Source organism: Lonchura striata, chromosome 2 (genome assembly GCF_050655825.1).
Source record: "Lonchura striata isolate lonStrDom1 chromosome 2, ASM5065582v1, whole genome shotgun sequence".
NCBI classification, from domain to species: Eukaryota; Metazoa; Chordata; class Aves; order Passeriformes; family Estrildidae; genus Lonchura; species Lonchura striata.
Window position 1 is genome coordinate 2,484,705 of NC_140704.1, and position 18,311 is coordinate 2,503,015.

Here is an 18,311-nt window from a genome sequence, read left to right on the forward strand (position 1 = left end):
TGGGGCTGGGCTCCTTGACCCCCTCCCCCTCAGTTTTGACTTCCCGTGTTTCGCAAACTGATTTCCTCAGATCCTGGTTTTGGGTGTGAAACAGGGACGGGGGAGAGCAGGAGAAAGGCCAGGAGAGCTGAACTGAGCTGGGCCAGCAGTGCCCGGCCCTCTGCCGTGGTGCTGGGCACACCAACACCCGCTCCCTTTGCTGAGGAGCTGGGGGTGCAGAGCATCCTGGCCCTGCCCCGCCCTGCCACAGCATCCACCCCAAAACCTGGGAGGTGAAGATGGCACATGGGAGCCCATGGAGGGAGCAGGACTCTGGGTTTTTTTCTCTGCTTGCTGTGCTGTTTCCACTCTCCCATGACTCCCTTTTCAACCTGTTGCCCAGTTCCCATTAGGCACAGTCCTGCTCTGGGATGTTCCCAGCAGGCTCCAGCCACAGTTTGGATCCCAAAATGCCGTGGAGTGACCCGGAGCTCGGCCTGGTGAGCAGCAGCAGGGGCAGAGCTCCTGGCCAGGGAGTGCACGGGCTCAGGTCACCCCAGCTGGGATCCCTGGGATGGATCAGGAGCTGCAGCTGCTCTGAGCACGAGAACAGCCCTCGTGCCAAGGGGCTGCCAACCCCAAAAATCACGCTGGGGTGGGGAATCACCCGAGGCTCTGCAGCATCTCCCAGTGCTGGGGCTGAGCACGCTGGGACAGAAGGGCTTTGTGATCTCCTGGGCACGGCCCCACTGGGCTTTTGTCCACCAAGACACACAAACCCTCCCTGTCTTCAGTTGCATCATTAATTACACAAACGAGGCCCTTGTGCTTGGCAGCGATGCTCCGGAGCTGCTCGGGACAGCCCCTTTCCATTTGGATCAATATTTCTATTGATTGGTGTAAAATTTCCCCTCTTTTTATGCCAAGAACATAAATAATGGTGTGCTGAGGGTTTCAGTCCTGGATGGGAATGGAGTTGGCTGCTCCCTGGGGTGGGTGGACGTGGCCAGGGCAAAAGCCTATGGAAGACACCTGGTCCCATCCAATTTCTCCCCGAAAAGGTGAGGAATTACTTAGTTGTCCAAAGCCAGGTTGGACAGGGCTTGGACAGAGGAAGGTGTCCCTACCCATGGCAGGGGGACTGGAAGCAGATGAGCTTTAAGCTCCCATCCATGCAGCTGATGAACTTAGGGAATCTTTAAAGAAAGAAACTCTTCAGCCACTGCACTGGCAAGCACTCAAGGGCAGGGAAAGAAGACAAAAACACATAATAATAAATAATAATAATAATTTCTTCCAAAGTCTCTATCCATAAACACGAGGTATCCACAGCATTTTCAGCACCACAGCCAGAACCACCCCAGCACCAGCCCTCACCCACAGCATCCTCCATGCTCAATCCTGCCTGGATGGATTTCGGGGAGTGAGGAGAAGGGTGCCCAGGCCCTGCTGCCCCTGGGCGAGCAGGGAAGGGGCTGCTGGCACCTTAATGCCCTTTGCCAGACCGCCCCGGCACCCGCGGGGCTGCGGCGTTTTTCATTTAATCGCCTTAAAAAATACAAATCTATGGAAGATGTCCCTGAAACAGCGCCAGGCTCCCTCTCAGTCCTCCGAGTCGGTGTCGTGGCGCTGCCGGGCCCCGCGGGCCGGCGGGGAGCGGGACCTGCTCCTCTTCCTGCCCTTCCTCCGCGGGGACGGGTGGCGGGCGCGGCCGTCCCGGCTCCGGCTGCGCGGGCGGGCGGGGCTGCGGCCGCCGCTGCCCGCCGAGGATCCCGAGTCGCGCCGCCGCCGGCCGCCGTGCCGCGGCGCCGCCGGGTGCTGCTGCGCTGTCCTGCCGCGGTGCCTGCAGAAACGGGAGAAGCGACTGCCACTACCGTGGGCACGCCAGCGAGGTGGTTCGGGGGGTGAAAAAGGGGTTTTGGAAAGTCAGGAGAGGCTAACGGAGCATCCTGACCACGTGGCTCTCCTGAATCCTTCCAACCCAGCTACCTCTTATCCCGATCCGGGGAAGAATCGGAGGATGATGGGGCAGCATCCTTCTTGGAATGCTTCTCCTTGTCCTTCTTCTTCTCCTTCTTATGTTTCTTCTTTTTCTTGTTCTTTTTCTCCTTCTTCTTCTCCTTTTTGGATTTTTTGCTGCTGTCAGGTCTGCAGGGAAGAGATCAAGCAATGAGAATCCCTGCACTGTGCATCCCTCTGGCTCCAAAAACTCATCCCCATCCCTTTTTCCAGGCACATCCCACCACATCCCTCCTCTGCCAAAGAGAAGCCCACAGGGGCTTTTCAGGCTGATTCATAGAGATGCAAAACAAGCCCAGTGCCAAACAGAGCCATGGAAACATTTTGTAAAATATTTCCCATAAAAGCCAGGGCATTTCTGGTGGTTTCCCACCAAAGTGGGAAAAATCCTCACCGTTCCTCCTCCACCTTCTCCTCCTTTTCCTGCTTCTTGGAGACAGATGTCTCTGGGCTGCTGGAGACTTTCTGGTGCTAGAATTGGAGAGGGGGAAAAATACAGAGTGAATCCATGAGCCCACAGCTTGTAATTATAAGAGAAAGGGTTTTTCTCCCTTTAAAAATTAAGCTTGGAAAAAAAAATTGAAATTACATTTGGGGAAAAATTAGAATACCCTTAAGAGCTTCTTCCAAATTAAAGCCCCACAGATGACCTCTGTGCCAACAGGACAGAGGAAACTCCTGCAGGTTTCTGTGCTACAATACCCAGGTAATATTTTAAATAAAATATTCCAAGTGAGGGGCACTGCTTTTTGCCTTTTTCCAATCTATTTTTGAACCTTCCAAGGACAATGTGACTGGCACCGTACCGTGAAGACCGAGAGCCCCAGCTTGGCTGCCTCCCTGTCCTCCTTGGAGAGCATCACCCGGCCAGCGCTGCCACTGCAGAGACACCACAGATAAAAGCATAAAAACACTGAAATCCAACAAATGGTTCTGAAATTGGTGTGGGACCCTTCCCTCTCTCCTTACCTGGAGCTGCCCAAACCCACCACCCGATCCACGTCCTTCTCGTCCCGCTCGGCACCGTCCCTCTTGCACACCTCAGCCAGGTCCTGTGGGGAGAGGGGACAGTGTCCTGTGTGTGTCCCCAAAATTAGAGCCCAGGGGACACTGGGGGGATGTGTGGTGCCCCTCTTACCTCTTTGCTGAGGCCCATGGGCTGCCTCTTCAAGCTCTTGTAGCCCCTGTAAAACCAAGAACAGGTGATACGTGTGGGGACAGGCACCTGCTGTTTTTTGGGGTTTTGTGAGGTGTGGACTCACAGTGCTGCCATCATGGCCTCCTGCTCAGCCAGGCGGACGGCAGCCAGCTCTTCCTCCCGGGATAACGGGGGGCCCGTGTCCTTCTTGCCCTTGGCATACCAGGTCAGGTCCTTGCCCTTCTGCCACCGCCCCACCGGCGCCATCAGGGAGTTCCCTGTGGGGAACAATGACCCCCCCCCCCAGTCAGCATCATTGCACCCCAAAACCGTGGCAGAGGGGACAGGGATTGGGGCAGTATCAGCCCTTACCCAGGTAATTCTCACGCTGTTTGTCTGTCTTGACATCCTCCCAGCTGAACTGGTCCTGGCCCCCCCGGACTCCGCCCCGGGAGGAGCCGAACATGGCGCCGCACCCCGCAGCAGATTCGGGGGATCCCGGTGACCTGCAAAGAGATCAGCCCTGCCTTCATCCACTTCAGATCCCCCATGCAGCTCTGGGGGGGCTCCTGAAGGTGCAGGGAAGCAAATTCAGCCCCCCCAGGGGTCAGTGGAGTAAGCAAAGGGGGTTACACAAAGGTATGGGGTGTTACAGGCTGGAAAGGGGGTTCATAACCTGGAGGTGGGAGGGGGTGCACGGCTTGGGGAGGGTCCCAGCCTGGGGGAGGTTGCCGGGGCTCAGAGCAGCCCCAAGGGGGTCCGTGGCCTTGGGGGGTTCAGAGTTTGGGTGAGGTTCAGAGCCTCCAGCAGGGTTTAGGGCCGGCAGCGGGGCAGTCACAGCCTGCGGGTTTCAGGGTCTGCTTGCAGAGCTCGGGGGCTCAGCCTGCGGGAGGAGAGTTCAGGACTGGAAGTGGGAAGGCTCTGGGTCTGGGAGGAGGCTGCAGGGCTAGTGGAGAAGTTTAATGCCCTCATGGGGATTCTGGGCGTCAAGGGGGAGGGTTCCTGGGCTGGACGGGGGGGTTCAGGGTCTAGGAAAGGGTCACGGCCTGGATGGGATCAGAGCTGGGAGAGGGGGGTCACAGCCTGGATGGGATGAGAGGTGGAAGAGGGGGTGACGGCCTGGATGGGATGAGAGCTGGGAGAGGAGGTGATGGCCTGAATGGGATGAGAGCTGGGAGAGGAGTCAGCCTGGAGGGGATGAGAGCTGGGAGAGGGATCAGAGCCTGGATGGGATCAGAGGTGGGAGAGGGGGTCACAGCCTGCCTGGGTGGGATGAGAGCTGGGAGAGGGGGTGACGGCCTGGATGGGATGAGAGGTGGGAGAGGAGGTGATGGCCTGGATGGGATGAGTCCTGGGAGAAGGGGTCATGGCCTGGATGGGATCAGAGCTGGGAGAGGGTGTGATGCCCTGGGTGGGATGAGAGTTCGGAGATGGGGCGATGGCCTGGAGGGGATGAGAGCTGGGAGAGGGATCAGAGCCTGGATGGGTCAGAGCTGGCAGAGGGGGCGATGGCCTGCATGAGAGGTTGCACATCCCGAGAAGAGGCTGCAGGGCCCGGGCTGGGACATTACCTGGGGCAGAGTTTCCGGGGCTGGGAAGGGGTTCAGGGCCGGGGGAAGCTGCAGGACCTGGACGCTGCAGGGCCTGAAGTGGGAACTTGCCCGTCCCCGAGGCGTGCGGAGGCAGCTCGGGGCGGCTCCCTGCAGCCCGCGCCTGTCCGGGCTGGGCAGTGCGAGGACCGGGAGTGCCGGACCCGCAGGCTCACACACGGAGCCCCCAAATCCCAAAACTCCCCCAAATCCCGAATCTCCCGAACCGCACCGCGCTCCCCTCACGCACCTCCGGCCGCCGCGCGGGCCCGCCCCGCCGCTACCACCGCGGGCACGGCCGCGGGGGGGCCGACGGGCCGTACCACCGCGCGGCCCAGCGCGGGGGGAGCCCCGCAGAGCCGCACCGCCCACACACGGCTGTGTTTTCATTTTATTACTGTGGTTTTATTTATAGATTGATACAATTCTGGGTTCAGCGCTTCACTTCTTCCAGAACTTCTTGTAGGTGTCCAGGTCGATGCCCTCGAAGGTTTCCTCCTGCTTGGCCTTAGGCTTGCTGGGGAAGTGGCGGCGCAGACGAGCCTTGCGCTCGGCTTCGGGCAGCGTGCTGCTGTCCAGGGGCATCTGGGGACACGGGGGACATGGGGCGAGACCGCGGGGACACAGTGTGTGACACCTCTAGGACGTGGCGTGAGATCCCAGGGACACAGCATGGAGCCCTGGGACCGGGCATGACCCCTGGGACACGGTGTGAGATCCCAGGGACACGGTGTGGAGCCCTGGGAGCAGGCATGACCCCTGAGACACGGTGTGAGATTCCCTAGGGACACAGTGTGAGATCCCAGGGACAGGACATGACCCCTTGGGACACGGTGCAAGATCCCAGGGACACAGCATGGAGCCCTGGGACCGGGCATGACCCCTGGGACATGCTGTGAGATTCCCTAGGGACACAGTGTGAGATCCCAGGGACAGGACATGACCCCTTGGGACACGGCATGGAGCCCTGGGACTGGGCATGACCCTTGGGACACGGTGTGAGATTCCCTAGGGACACAGTGTGAGATCCCAGGGACACAGCATGGAGCCCTGGGACTGGGTATGACCCCTGGGACACGGTGTGAGATCCCAGGGACAGGGTGTGACCCCCTGGGACACAATATGAGACTCCAGGGACACAGCCTGGAGCTCTGGGAGCAGGCATGATCCCTTGGGACACAGTGCGAGATCCCAGGGACACGGTGTGGAGCCCTGGGACCAGGCATGACCCCATGGGACATGGTGTGAGATTCCTCAGGGACACAACATGAAATCCCAGGGACACGGCATGGAGCCCTGGGACCGGGCATGACCCCTGGGACACGGTGTGAGATCCCAGGGACCCGCCATGGACCCCTAGAACACGGTGTGATATTCCCCAGGGACACAGTGTGAGATCCCAGGGACAGGGCATGGAGCCCTGGGACCGGGCATGACCCCTGGGACACGCTGTGAGATTCCCTAGGGACACAGTGTGAGATCCCAGGGACACAGCATGGAGCTCTGGGAGCAGGCATGACCCGTGGGACATGGTGTGAGATCCCAGGGACAGGGCGTGACCCCTTGGGACACGGCATGGAGCCCTGGGACCGGGCATGACCCCTGGGACACGCTGTGAGATTCCCTAGGGACACAGTGTGAGATCCCAGGGACACGGCATGGAGCCCTGGGACTGGGTATGACCCCTGGGACACGGTGTGAGATCCCAGGGACAGGGTGTGACCCCCTGGGACACAATGTGAGACTCCAGGGACACAGCCTGGAGCTCTGGGAGCAGGCATGACCCCTTGGGACACAGTGCGAGATCCCAGGGACACGGTGTGAAGCCCTGGGACCAGGCATGACCCCTGGGGCATGGTGTGAGATTCTCTAGGGACACAGTGTGAGATCCCAGGGACACGGTGTGGAGCCCTGGGACTGGGCATGACCCCATGGGACATGGTGTGAGATTCCTCAGGGACACAACATGAAATCCCAGGGACACGGCATGGAGCCCTGGGACCGGGCATGACCCCTGGGACACGGTGTGAGATCCCAGGGACCCGCCATGGACCCCTGGAACACGGTGTGATATTCCCCAGGGACACAGTGTGAGATCCCAGGGACAGGGCATGGAGCCCTGGGACTGGGCATGACCCCTGGGACACGCTGTGAGATTCCCTAGGGACACAGTGTGAGATCCCAGGGACACGCTGTGAGCTGCCAGCACCCCTCCTCAGCTACCGGGACAGGGCGTGATCCCCCTCGGGACACACCGCGAGCCCCCGGGACCCGCCGGCTCGCAGCCCCGCGGCTGTCCCCGTACCATGAGGATCCTCTTGGGCTCGCCGTAGCGCAGGCGGACGGTGGAGCCGTCGGTGCCGACCAGCAGCACGGGGTAGCGGCGGCCGTAGCGCTGCCGCTGCAGGTGTCCGACGGCGGCGCGGTTGGAGTTGCTGCGGGCGCAGGCGGCGAGCGCCGCCCGGGACGCGGCCGGGAGGCGCAGGGCTCTGGCGGGGGAAGGCGGCACGGCGCCGGTGTCACCGCGCGGCTGCCGGGCTGCCGCCCGCGGGCACACCGCCGCTGCCCCCGGGCACTCCGCGCTCACCTCAGCGCCCCGCTCGCCATCTCAGCCCGGCGGGCAGCGCACGGAGCAGCTGGGGACACACGGAGAGGTCCCGGCGTGGCTGCGGGGGGACACCCCCGTGTCGCCATCGCTGCGGAGCTGCCGCATCCCGTCCGCACCACGGAGAGGCATCGCGGCAGCCACGGGCATGGCACGGCTCCCCCCGCCCTCGCCATGGTTCAGCCCTCTACGGTTCCCCCCATCCCCGCAATGGTGCAGCCCCACGGCGCCCCCCGCCATGCGTCACCCCTCTACGTTTCCCCCCCATTCCCGCAATGGTTTAACCCAACCACCCCTTGCCCAGCCATGGGTCAGTTCCATGATAGCTCCCCCCCGCTCTCCCCGTCATGGTTCAATCCCATCACGCCTCCCCCCCCCGCACCCACCTTGGTTCAGCCCTCCCGCCTCTCTCCAACCTCCCGCCACCCCACCGTGCTCCCCTCCGCCCCGCCATGGTTCAGCCCACCTTGCCCCCTCCGTTCTCCCACAACTACCCTCACCCTGCTGCCCCGCACCTCCACCCCGCCACTCTCATGGTTCATCCCCATGCACCCCCGCCCGGCCCGCCGCGTGGTCCGTCCCGCCGCCCCGCACTCACGTCCGGCGCGCTCCGCACGGCCCCGCCCCCGCGGTGACGTCAGGCGCGCGGCGGTGGCGGCGGGCGCGCGCGCGCGCGGGGGCTGCCGGGACCGCGCCCCCCCACCCCAAGTCCCCTCATGATCCTCGGGCGGATGCGCGGGGCGGGCATCGCCCGGGCGGGTGAGCAGCCTGAGGGGCACAGCGGGCCCAGACCCTCGCGGGGGCTGCGGACGCAGCGGGTCCCACCGGCCCGCGGAGCTCCGCCACTCACAGGGGTTCTCGGCTGAGTGGCCTCGGGGCGTTCGGCCCCTCACGGTGGGCTTGGAATGAGGAATCCCGCCCGGCTCTGGGGTTCTCAGCCCTTCACGGTGGGCTTGGAATGAGGAATCCCGCCCGGCTCTGGGGTTCCCAGCCCCTCACAAGGGCCCACAAGGGCTGAGGGGGCCAGCCTGCCCGGGGGTTCCTCTGCCGAGGGGTCCCGGGGTGCTCAGCGCCTTTTGTCGGCCCTGGGTTGAAGCCCAGGCTGGCTTTGGGGGGTCCAGCCGGGCCCAGGATGCTCCAGGCTCCTGCACTGAGGGCCCCCAGCCCCTCCTGCAGCCCTGAGCTGGGGGGTCCCAGCCGGCCCCAGGCTGCTGGGTGCCTCATGGGGGTCCTCAGTGCACACTGAGGCACCGACCTGGGGGTGCTGATCCCCCCCAGGAGCCCCTGGGTGATCCCCACACCCAGCCCCGGGGAGGCTGAGCTCCCCCCATCTGTCCTGTATTACCTGTGTGGGATGGCTGGGGGGTGGGACAGGTCACAGCCCCCACGGGGCTGTCCCCAGGCTGGTTGTGTGTCCTTCCAGACATCCACAGCGGGGCCCCGTGGCTGAGCTGCTCCAGGGTGGCTCAAGATGTCCCTGGTTTGATAAGGCAGGCTGGGATGTGCCTGTGGGAGCAGGTGAGGTTTGTGAGCATCACAAGGGTGAGGTAAGAGGGTTTTAGGGATAAGCAGCCCTCAGGTATCCTAAAACAAACCCATAAAACCACACCTGTGTGAGCTTCACCTCTCTAGAGGTTTTCCAGGTGGGTAAACTGGTTTCAGCCTACTGGTGAGTTAAACTGGTCTGGTTTACAGGAGGAGGACATGGTCTGGGGATAACAGGTTTGGACCTCCCTGGTTTCTGCAGTGACCTTGAGCGAGTGCTTTGTGTTCTGTCTGCAGCATCACCGCTCCCTGCATGCCAGGAGTGCAGCCAGTGGAGAGGCTAATTAGTGTTTGTAGGTAATGATTTCCAGGAAAAAGGTGGCTGAGCTCCAGCTCTGTACTGCTGTGGGATGCTCTGCTCCTCACAGAACCACAGGATGGGTAAAGCTGGAAGGTTGGAACCTCCCTGCAGATAATTTCCTCTCTGTCACAGCAGGAGCTCTCTCCCTTTTTGGAACCTGTCCCAAATTTTACAAAGGTGGGGGTGGCACCTTTATAACAAACCTGCTAAAAATAGGGGGTGGGATTATAATCCTAATCCAGGAGACCTTTCTCAAGGCTCCAGGGAAACCGTGCTTTAATCTTCTTTTCTTCTTCATAAGGGGGCTTTGCCTTCCCTGTAAAGCCTCTCTGCTAATCAGTTTTAATTTGTTTAACTCTTGTGATGTCTGTCCTTTGCTTCCCTGGTTATGTTGCCACCTACGAGGTAAAATCCAGGGTGAATTTAGCAGCATAAGCAGACCAGGAGCCATTCCTTGCCTTGGGACAACTCCTGTGCCCTCCTTGTCTTTTTGCAGCCCAGAGGGGTTTATATGGCTGTTTGTCCTCAAGCCCAGGAGTGGAAGATAATTAATGTTGTTAATTAGTTGGGCTGTTCTCTTGCTGATCAACTCTGCAGTGGTTTTGGTGGGTTAGGCTGGAAACCCTCTGTGCTGAATATTTGTAGATTGGCTGCTCTGAAAATGCCAAAACCTGACAAAAGGGGGGATAAAAAATTGAGCTTCTGCCTAAAATGCATTTTTGTGACATTCCTGCTGCAGCCAGCCTGGAAATGTGATGCACCAATGCATCCCTGGAACCAAACAGAAGAGAGAAAGAAGCCCCATATCCACCAGATCTGGGGTTTTGGGGCTTTCTTGTTGCTTTACCTGTGGGTTTTGAGGGCTGTGGTGTTTGGCAGGGGTGGGGGAGCAGGGAATGAGGGCAGGAACATCCTGGGATTGCCCTGGCAGTGCCCAAGGCCAGGCTGCACAGGGCTGGGAGCCCTGGGGCAGTGGGAGGTGTCCCTGCCATGGCAGGGGTAGAACAAGATGAGCTGTAAGGTCACTTCTAACCAAACTGTTCCAGAATTCTATGAAATTCCCAGTTTGCCATCATTCCTCCTGTGAGGGCCCAGCCCCAGGATGGGATTCCATGGGAGTGGAAATGGCTTTTGTTGCCTCTCAGTTTTCCTCTGCAGATCTGCAGCAGGAGAAGGGATTCACAAGGGAGGCAGGAGGAAACACCTGCAAGTGTTCAGGTTTATTTTTAGCTGTTTTGAAAGCAGTGAGATGTGATCACTACCCAGGTGTCTTTTCTCTTAGTTAGGAGTGTTCTGGGGAAAGAAAAGGCAGCAAAGTGAAGTGGGGGGTCCCACTGTGGGAGTGGTTTGGATCTGTGAGCAGGAGAAGGAGTTTTCCTGTTGCCTTGTGGTGGTGGGCCTGAGGTGAAGCTGTGTGGATCTGGCCCAAAGGAAGAGCAATGTTCCTGCAGAAGGAAAGTGCCTGGAAGTGTTCCAGGTTGGATGGAGCTTGAAGCAGCCTGGCCTAGTGGAAATTGTCCTTGCCCATGGGTGTGGAATTAGACAGTCTGGAAGGTCCCTTCCAACACAAACCATTCCAGGATTCTTCACAGACAAAATCCTTGTGACTTGCAGGGACAGGGACAGCTTTGCTGCTTTCCATAATCCCCAGGAGGGGCTGGCACCCCTCAGCCTTTGGGGGTGTTGGCTGCAGCTTTGCCAGCCAGGAGAGCAGGGAGCGGAGGAGGAACCGCGGGGGAGATTAAAGCTCAGCAGGGTTGCTCTCATTGGCCACCTTCAAACTGCAGCTCGTTAATTAAGGCTTTAGGAGCTCACAAATAGCCCAGCTCTGTCCCCAGGAGCCCGCGCTGCTTTCCTTGGCTGGAAGGGAGCACAAGGGAAAGGTAAGGATGTGTTGGAGCCTGCTCCCAGCCTGTTCCTCTGCCCCCTTCCCAGTTTGTCTGGGATGGAACGATTGAAAGTGATTTAAACTTCTGCTGGTGTTTGCTAAGGGCAGATGAAATTTTGAGGGAGATGAGGGGAAAGCTCTTTTCCTTCTGGCTGGGCTCTGGGGCTGGGATTTGTGCATCCAGTACAGTTCCTGTTGGCACAGCTGGATCCTGGAAGGGAACCTGGAATGCCTGGAAATCCATCTAGCATCCTGATGTCACCTGTGGGGTTTTTGGGGTGCTTGTGGAAGCTGTTGTGTGATGGAGCAGCATGGTTTGGGGACAGATATGTTGTGAAACATTTTGGGATGTCTGAAGGGTGGGGAATTTGTGGAGTGTTTTCCAAGGAATGCTTGGGGCTCACCTGATGAATTTTGTGGGAGAGAACTGTGAGGGACAGAGAGAGGGAAGTGCTTTGAGTAACTGCTCTGCTCCCTTGCTGCTAGCACTGAGTAGTATTTCCCTGCTGCATTCTTTTGTCTTGAACATTTAGGCAAAACCTGTGATTTTTGGAAATTACAGAAGTTTAAAGACCAAGGGAATGGTAGGAAAGTCCCCAAAGGCCTTCCTAGAGTTTGTTCAGCCTTCTGGTTTTGGGATGATGGAGCCTGCTCCGGCCCTGTGGTGATGAGACTGGTCCTCTTACGATTCCATTTCTTGGTTCTCTGAGGCTGCAGCACTCGGAGGGCACTAAGCTAAAAAAAAAAGGAAAAAAGGAATTTCCTTACGGGTGATTATCGACCGTGGGTGTTCACCGCCCGCGTCGCCGCTGTTGACACCTCCTTTGTGCATTAATATCCCTGGGATGAGCAGAGGGAAAAGTTGTGTAATTCTCCGGCTGCCGTGCAGCCCGAGCAGGAGGGATTTGGGGCTGAGGATGCTCCGGCTCGGCAGGCGGGGTCAGGGAGAGGGAGCCCGGCGGGATTAGCCCGCGGCCGCTCTGGTGAGACAGCGTTTGGCTTAAGGCTGTCGGAAAAGTGATGTGTAAGGTCAGGGCGACATTGCTATGAGCTCATTTAAAATGGAAAGGCCTTATCTGCCTCTTGGCTCGTGGCTCCCCAGGCCACACCCAGCCCGGGAGGCTGAGGAAATTCTTTCCTTGTTTGCTCAAATAACTTTTTAAATAGAAAGAACTTATTGATTTGTTACACTCTCGCCATCACTTCCGGTTTGGAAGCTGCTGATGGATGAGGGTCCCCAGTGGTACCCCCTGCGCCTTTATATAGCATTTCTTCTTTTTCACATGTGGATAATTAACCTTTCCTCCTCTCCAGAGACACAGGAACACAAAAACATACCTTTTTCTTTCTTTCTGGATGAAGAAACAACTGCAGGAAGTTCTGTGTGGCCCCAGGCTGCATTTTTTCCACCTGTACTAGGAACTGATCTCTGGGATCTCTTTCCTTCTTGCTGTGAAACACCTGCAGGTGGAGTTGGTGCTTCAGGAAATACAGGAATGAACACCTGGGCATGTTCATGGCAGTGATGGCACCTGAGTTCAGATGCTGTTGCAAGGGTTTGGGGGTTGGTGATACAAAGTTTTATCTGCAAACTCTCCTTGAAGCTCCTTTCTCCCTGTGAGAGGGAAGGGGCTGGGACTGTACCTCTGTCCCATGATTCCAAATGCCACAAGGCATCTAAAAATAGGATTTTTTTTTCCTTTCAGAGAGAGTTTTCCTTAGGTTGTGGTCCCAGTGAGACCCAGCTGTGAGGGAAAAGAGCTGGCTTGAATCATCCCAGTTTAGTGGCAGTTAAATTCCAGTTTCCTCCTTCTTTGGGTTACATCCTCCTATGAGTTTAACCTCAGTCTCTTGAGAAATGTTTCTTCATTCCCAGTACTTTTTATCAACTCTAAGCTTGTGCTTTTGCATAATTTCAGATTTTTCTGTGGAAATTTGTACCCAAGGGTAAAGGATTGGTGCTGTTTTGAGGGGCTGAGCACTCCTGGGAATCCACAGCTGCGTTTCCATGGGTGTTTCTAACCAGACACATTTTTCTGTCTCTCCCCAGTCATGCAGGGACCAAGGCCAGTGGTTCTGAGTGGCCCATCAGGTGCAGGGAAAAGCACTTTGCTAAAGAAATTGTTCAAAGATTATGAGAACGTCTTCGGCTTCAGCGTCTCCCGTGAGTATCCAGGGATGGGCTGTGGAGGAGCTCAGCAGTGCCAGCTCTATAAATAGAGCCTGCTTCTATTTATACCCCAAAGAATGGTTTTTCCTGGCTTGGCTGTGTCCCAGTCTGCCTGTGGGCTCTTTGGAATGTTTAAATAATTCAGGGCACCTCTACTCCTGGTATTGAGTGGTGGGTCTAAGCTTTGTCTGGAGTAGCACCTTTCCAGGTTTAGTGACTCCCCACATCTTTAAACACAACTCAGAGAGGAAACAAGATTCTTCTGAGTGATTCTTGACTGTGAAAGTAACAAAATTCCCCCACATTTCTGCTTCAAAAGCCATTTGATTTTTCCATGGAGCCTCGTAAGGTGTTTTTAGGTCCATTTCCAAAATGTGTTTTAATGTCCCAGCACTTTGCGTGCTGCAAGTAAAATCCGTGCTTTGAGATCTGGATTCACTCCACCATGAAAGAACAAATACTGGATGCTTAAAGAATCTAATGCTCTGGGAAAAAAAATTATCCATTTTATGTGTTCATCGTCCTATGCTCCTTATTCAACTGTATCTCTCCTCGCTCCAAACTAAACCTTATTTTCTCCCAAATTGCCTCTTGGTAGAGATTTTTTTCCTAGAAATCCACGTGCCACTTACACCTTGGCATTTCTTTGATCCTGCAACACCTGTGGGTGATGCAGAGAATTTACAAGGCTGTTTATTCTTTTTTTTTCCCTCCTTTTTATCCTGCAGATACCACAAGGCAGCCGAGACCTGGAGAAGTGAATGGCAAAGGTGAGCCTGTTGCAGTCGGGTCTCATTGGACTCTCCAAATAATTCAGGTTTTCAAAGCTGAGTTCTCATTCTAGGTACTGTGCTCTAAACTTGGGTGATTTGATTTTCCAAAGTTCCAGGTAGTTCTGAGGAGATATCTCCAACGGCCACCGCTTTGGGAAGTGCAGCTGCTTAATTAGATGGTTTTAGCTGTATTAATACCTTGTACCCAGCTGTTTTCTCATGTATTTGCATATTTAAGAAACAACCAAATGAGGTTTAATCTTATTTTCCAATGGCAGTTTTCCCTCTGAAATGACAGGAAGAAATTTCAATAGAAGACAGAGCAATATTCCTTTTTAGTTAGTTTGGTTTTGATGTTCCCTTTTATCTCCCTCTCTTTCATTGCATTCTGGTCTTTAATTAGAAATCCTTTCAAATTAAAGGCTTTGCCAGTCCTGCTGTAATGTGTCCTACACCTGTAGGCAAGGGGGGAGATGTTCCCACTGCAACAAGAATGGCAAAGGATATGAAAAATGGGGTAGAGCAGCATTTTTGGCCACACAGAAAACTCCAGAACCTTTGAGCAGGTGTTTGGACAAGTGGTGTGGAAGTAGGAAGTGAATCCTTGTCTAAAACACATTTTTAGTGTCTTCATCCTCAGAAAGCCATGGGTGTCATTTTGATCATGAAATTCACAATATTAATTTCTCTCCATTTTCCCATTTCCCCTTCTCCAGATTATCACTTTGTGACCAGAGAGGAAATGCAGAAAGAAATTGATGCTGGTGAATTTATCGAGCACGCGGAGTTCTCCGGGAATATGTACGGGACAAGGTAGGTCAGGTGTCCCTGCCTCTGCCACAGGGGCTGGAATTAGGTAGTCTTGAAGATCCTTTCCAATCCAAACTATTTTGGGATTCTAGAAAATAAATACAGAATCTCTTCAAGCCCCTGAGGATGTGAGAAAATGGAGAGTCTCCCGTGCTTAGCAGACGAGTTGAAGTTCTCACCAATCCTTTCTGTTCTCTAAGTCTCATCAGTTAATTTTAATAAATGATTAGAAAGCTTGGGGCAATTCCCCATATTGGGGAAGAGAAATTGTCTTCACAGCTTATGAAAGCCATCACTGGAAAAATTAAGTGGAGAATTAAGTGCGTCTTGTGACCCAGATGCAGCATCCATGTCCATCCAGCATCCTTCAGGAGAGAGTGTGGAGTCAGTGGATCTCTGGAGAAAGGGAGTTCTCAGTGGTTTTGCTCTTTGGTGAAGATTATTTCCATGTTTGTCCCAGAATCCCAGGATGGTTTGGGCTGTTAGGGACCTTTAAGATCACCAAGTTCCAACCTCCTGCCGTGGTTGCAGGAATCTTCCCTCCAGGTGGTGAAGCTGTGCCAAGGCAGGAATTTATGGACAGTCCCACCTATCCTGTGGGATAGTCACACATGATCCCACCCATCCCTATGGGATGAGAGAGAGGGAGATAAAAGGGAACATCAAAACCTTCCAGCATGGCTTTGCCAGCCTCTGTAGCAGGAGGCAGCAGCTCCCTGCTCCACCCAGAGCAGTGACACTTGGAGAAACTCTTTATCAAGAGCAGAGCAGGCTCTGTCCTCTCCTGGCACAGGGGAGACCTGTGAGGTTGCTGCACCCCTGGGCGCTCTGACCCTTCCCTGTGTGCTGTGTCCCCAGTAAAGGAGCCGTGCAGGCTGTGCAGGCCCAGAACCAGATCTGTGTCCTCGACGTCGACATCCAGGGCGTGAAGAACATCAAGAAGACGGAGCTGAAGCCCATCTACATCTCGGTGCAGCCGCCGTCCATTGAGATCCTGGTGAGCGCCCGCCTTGCTTTGCCGTTAGCAGTTAGAGGTAATCAGCGCGCGGCTCTGCAGCCACGGCTCCCCTTCCCCGGCCACCTCGGGCTTCCTCGGGGCCTGTGCTAGCTGGGCAGGACATTGCCTAGCTTATCTCTGGGGCAGGCACATTCTTCTCTCTCTCAGGGTTTTGCATAGAGCAGCACAGAGGAAAGAAAGAGAAAACAATTTCTATTTCTGCTCCTTGTTTTTCCCATGTGGAATGTGTTTAAAGAATTCTTTACCTGGGGTGATTACTTGATTAGATTCTGGTGAGGATTGTTTGAGCCTGATGGCCAATCCCACCCACCTGTGTCTGGACTCTGGAGAGAGGGTCACAAGTTGTGCTTTAGATATGGTAGTTAAAAAAGGTTTGTAGTTTGAGTATCTCCTTTAAATAATATATTACTCTATTATAGTATAGTTATAATAAAGAAATAATTCAGCCTTCTGAATTGAGTCGGACATCAGCATTTCTTCCCACTTGGTTCACCTGGATTTACAATGATTTCTCCACCCAGCCCAGTTCCCCAGCATCTGAGATAAGTCTTAAATATTTGTTAAAGCTAAAGAAAGCTTGGGAAATGAAGTGCAAAGCTCTCTAGGTCTCAGAACAGAACCTGTACAAGCAACAGTTTCTGGATGCAGTGGATTCCCCCTAGAAAAAGGGATTTATTGCTGCCTTCAAGCAGCAATAAATCAGCCCAACAGCTTCTCTACAGCCACTCCAGAAGGGCTCAGCTCTTCAGGGGTAACTCTTCCTGTGTTTTGTTTTTTGAGTCCTTCCTCAGTATTTTCCACGCCTTGGTTATGGACTCCATTGCAGCATGGCCAGTCTTTAAATGCATTAATTGTGTTTCATGCTATGCTGAGATTTGTCCCCACAGTTAAAATTAAACCAGGGAGGCTGGTTCTGTGCAGCACATTAAGTTCTGTGCCCCTCTGGTCTTGCCCCTATGTAAGTGATTGCAGTGGGACTCTTGCAGCAGTGGAATCACTGTCGTGGTTCAGAGAGGGATGAGGACACGTGAGGACAACTCCTGACTCTCCCCTCTTGCTCTCAGTACATCAGGCAGGCTCTGTTTCTCGTTGAGTTTGTGGAGGAGGAAGCCAGCAGCACCAGATGCCAGAGCCCAGCAGAGAGATCTCATTTCCAGCAGTACCTGGAAAAATAAATAAATGAGAGGGAGGTAAAAGAAACCCGGGGCCCTGAACTGTGGGTAGGAGATCTCAAGCCCAGTTTGGCCACTGGGTTGCACTGGGCTGTAAGCAAGGCCCCTTGCCCTTTGCAGGGTGTTCTCACGTGCCCGTGGTCACAGACAGCACTGGCCTGAGGGTGGGGGTGGTTTGTGCCTGCAGCTTGCAGAACACTCATTTCTCTACTGTCTTTGTCCCTGGGTTTAGGAGAAACGACTACGGGACCGAAAGACTGAGACAGAGGAGAGTTTACAGAAGCGTTTGACTGCTGCCCGCGTGGACCTGGAGCTCAGTAAGTCCTTGGAGTGGTGTGTGCAGGGAGAGGGGTTGCCTGGGTGATCTGGGAGCTGGTTTTTGTGGGAACATCTGAATTGTGTTCTCCAGCAGCGCTGGCAGGGCCGGCCACGAGCTGAGTTGGATCACTGCTGCATTTCCCACTGCAGTTCCTTGGGGGCAGCTGGCAGAGCAGTTCATTAGAGCAGCTGATCTAATAATAATACTGAAAAATCACATTAAAATGCCACGGGACTTTGTGCATGAGAGCTGACACAGGGAAAAAAAAGCTGTCCTCTAACTCTGTCCTCATCTCCTTCCCCAGGTAAAGAGCCTGGGCTGTTTGACCTGGTCATTATTAATGATGATTTAGAAAAGGCCTATTCCGAATTGAAGGAGGTGCTGCTGGAGGTGAGTCCTCGGGGATTTTTTCCACCTTATTCCTGTGCCACACAGGTGAGGGTCTGTTCTCAGGCAGCCACAGAAATGTCACCTCATCCCACACTTGCTCTGCTTTGAGCTGCTGAGGGACAGATTGAATACAAGTGATGATGGATCAGTGGCCTGAGAGTGGGAAATGAATCCAACACAATCCTGAGTTGGCGCAGAAGAAACATTCATCTCTGTGTAGCAGAGAAGGGGATTCCTGTTTCTGGAGCTTCCAAGTCAAACTTTGCCATGCCTCTAAAGGTGAACTCAGGGCTTGGTCCTGTAATGCTGTGGAACTGGTCTGAGTTGTTGGTCGCTCCTGGTCTCCTAAGCTGTGAAACCACAAGTTGTTTCCCAGAGAGTGGCAGACTCTCAGTCTCTTTCCTGATCTCCTTGCAGGAAATCAAGAAGACCGAAGAATCCAGGAAGTCCTGAGCTGGCCCTGCTTGGGCGTTTCAATTTTGCACATCATTCCCGAAGCACGTCACAGCATTTTATTCCAAAAGACATTCCCTTTAGGCTGCTCCTACCCCCAACTTACCCTAGGATGTTTCTATTAAAAGCAAGGAAAAGGAAA

At 55.2% G+C, this 18,311-nt stretch overlaps 3 protein-coding genes across 10 annotated transcripts; 1 reads left to right on the forward strand and 2 right to left on the reverse strand.

Annotated features, from left to right (window-relative positions):
- Window positions 1–1,443: 1,443 nt before the first annotated feature.
- C2H1orf35 (chromosome 2 C1orf35 homolog) lies at window positions 1,444–5,034 on the reverse strand. 2 transcript variants are annotated; one of them, XM_021540050.4, is made up of 9 exons: window positions 4,976–5,034; window positions 3,509–3,642; window positions 3,261–3,414; window positions 3,137–3,182; window positions 2,968–3,050; window positions 2,805–2,877; window positions 2,393–2,469; window positions 1,969–2,127; window positions 1,444–1,822 (listed from the first exon to the last, which is right to left on the reverse strand). In XM_021540050.4, exons 2-9 carry the CDS (start codon window positions 3,600–3,602, stop codon window positions 1,582–1,584), a joined length of 927 nt encoding a protein of 308 aa, XP_021395725.2. In that variant the 5' UTR covers window positions 3,603–3,642; window positions 4,976–5,034; the 3' UTR covers window positions 1,444–1,581. The 2 variants fall into 2 exon arrangements, with proteins under 2 accessions (XP_021395725.2, XP_077646064.1); XM_077789938.2 differs by having other exon boundaries at window positions 4,708–5,001.
- Window positions 5,035–5,104: 70 nt separating this feature from the next.
- MRPL55 (mitochondrial ribosomal protein L55) lies at window positions 5,105–7,963 on the reverse strand. 4 transcript variants are annotated; one of them, XM_077789909.2, is made up of 4 exons: window positions 7,929–7,963; window positions 7,313–7,391; window positions 7,031–7,214; window positions 5,105–5,310 (listed from the first exon to the last, which is right to left on the reverse strand). In XM_077789909.2, the coding sequence occupies exons 2-4, from the start codon at window positions 7,330–7,332 to the stop codon at window positions 5,167–5,169; spliced, it is 348 nt and encodes a 115-aa protein (XP_077646035.2). In that variant the 5' UTR covers window positions 7,333–7,391; window positions 7,929–7,963; the 3' UTR covers window positions 5,105–5,166. The 4 variants fall into 4 exon arrangements, with proteins under 4 accessions (XP_077646035.2, XP_085418330.1, XP_077646042.2 ...); XM_085562204.1 differs by having other exon boundaries at window positions 7,313–7,421; XM_077789916.2 differs by having other exon boundaries at window positions 7,846–7,963.
- On the forward strand, window positions 7,961–18,311 carry GUK1 (guanylate kinase 1). 4 transcript variants are annotated; one of them, XR_014950252.1, is made up of 9 exons: window positions 7,961–8,089; window positions 13,115–13,228; window positions 13,963–14,004; window positions 14,724–14,820; window positions 15,676–15,814; window positions 16,900–17,025; window positions 17,240–17,324; window positions 17,631–17,716; window positions 18,134–18,311. XR_014950252.1 is itself a non-coding variant. In XM_021540049.4 (8 exons), exons 1-8 carry the CDS (start codon window positions 8,047–8,049, stop codon window positions 18,167–18,169), a joined length of 642 nt encoding a protein of 213 aa, XP_021395724.1. In that variant the 5' UTR covers window positions 7,961–8,046; the 3' UTR covers window positions 18,170–18,311. The 4 variants fall into 4 exon arrangements, 3 of the variants coding, with proteins under 3 accessions (XP_021395724.1, XP_085418316.1, XP_085418311.1); XM_021540049.4 differs by lacking the exon at window positions 16,900–17,025; XM_085562190.1 differs by lacking the exon at window positions 16,900–17,025 and having other exon boundaries at window positions 7,994–8,224.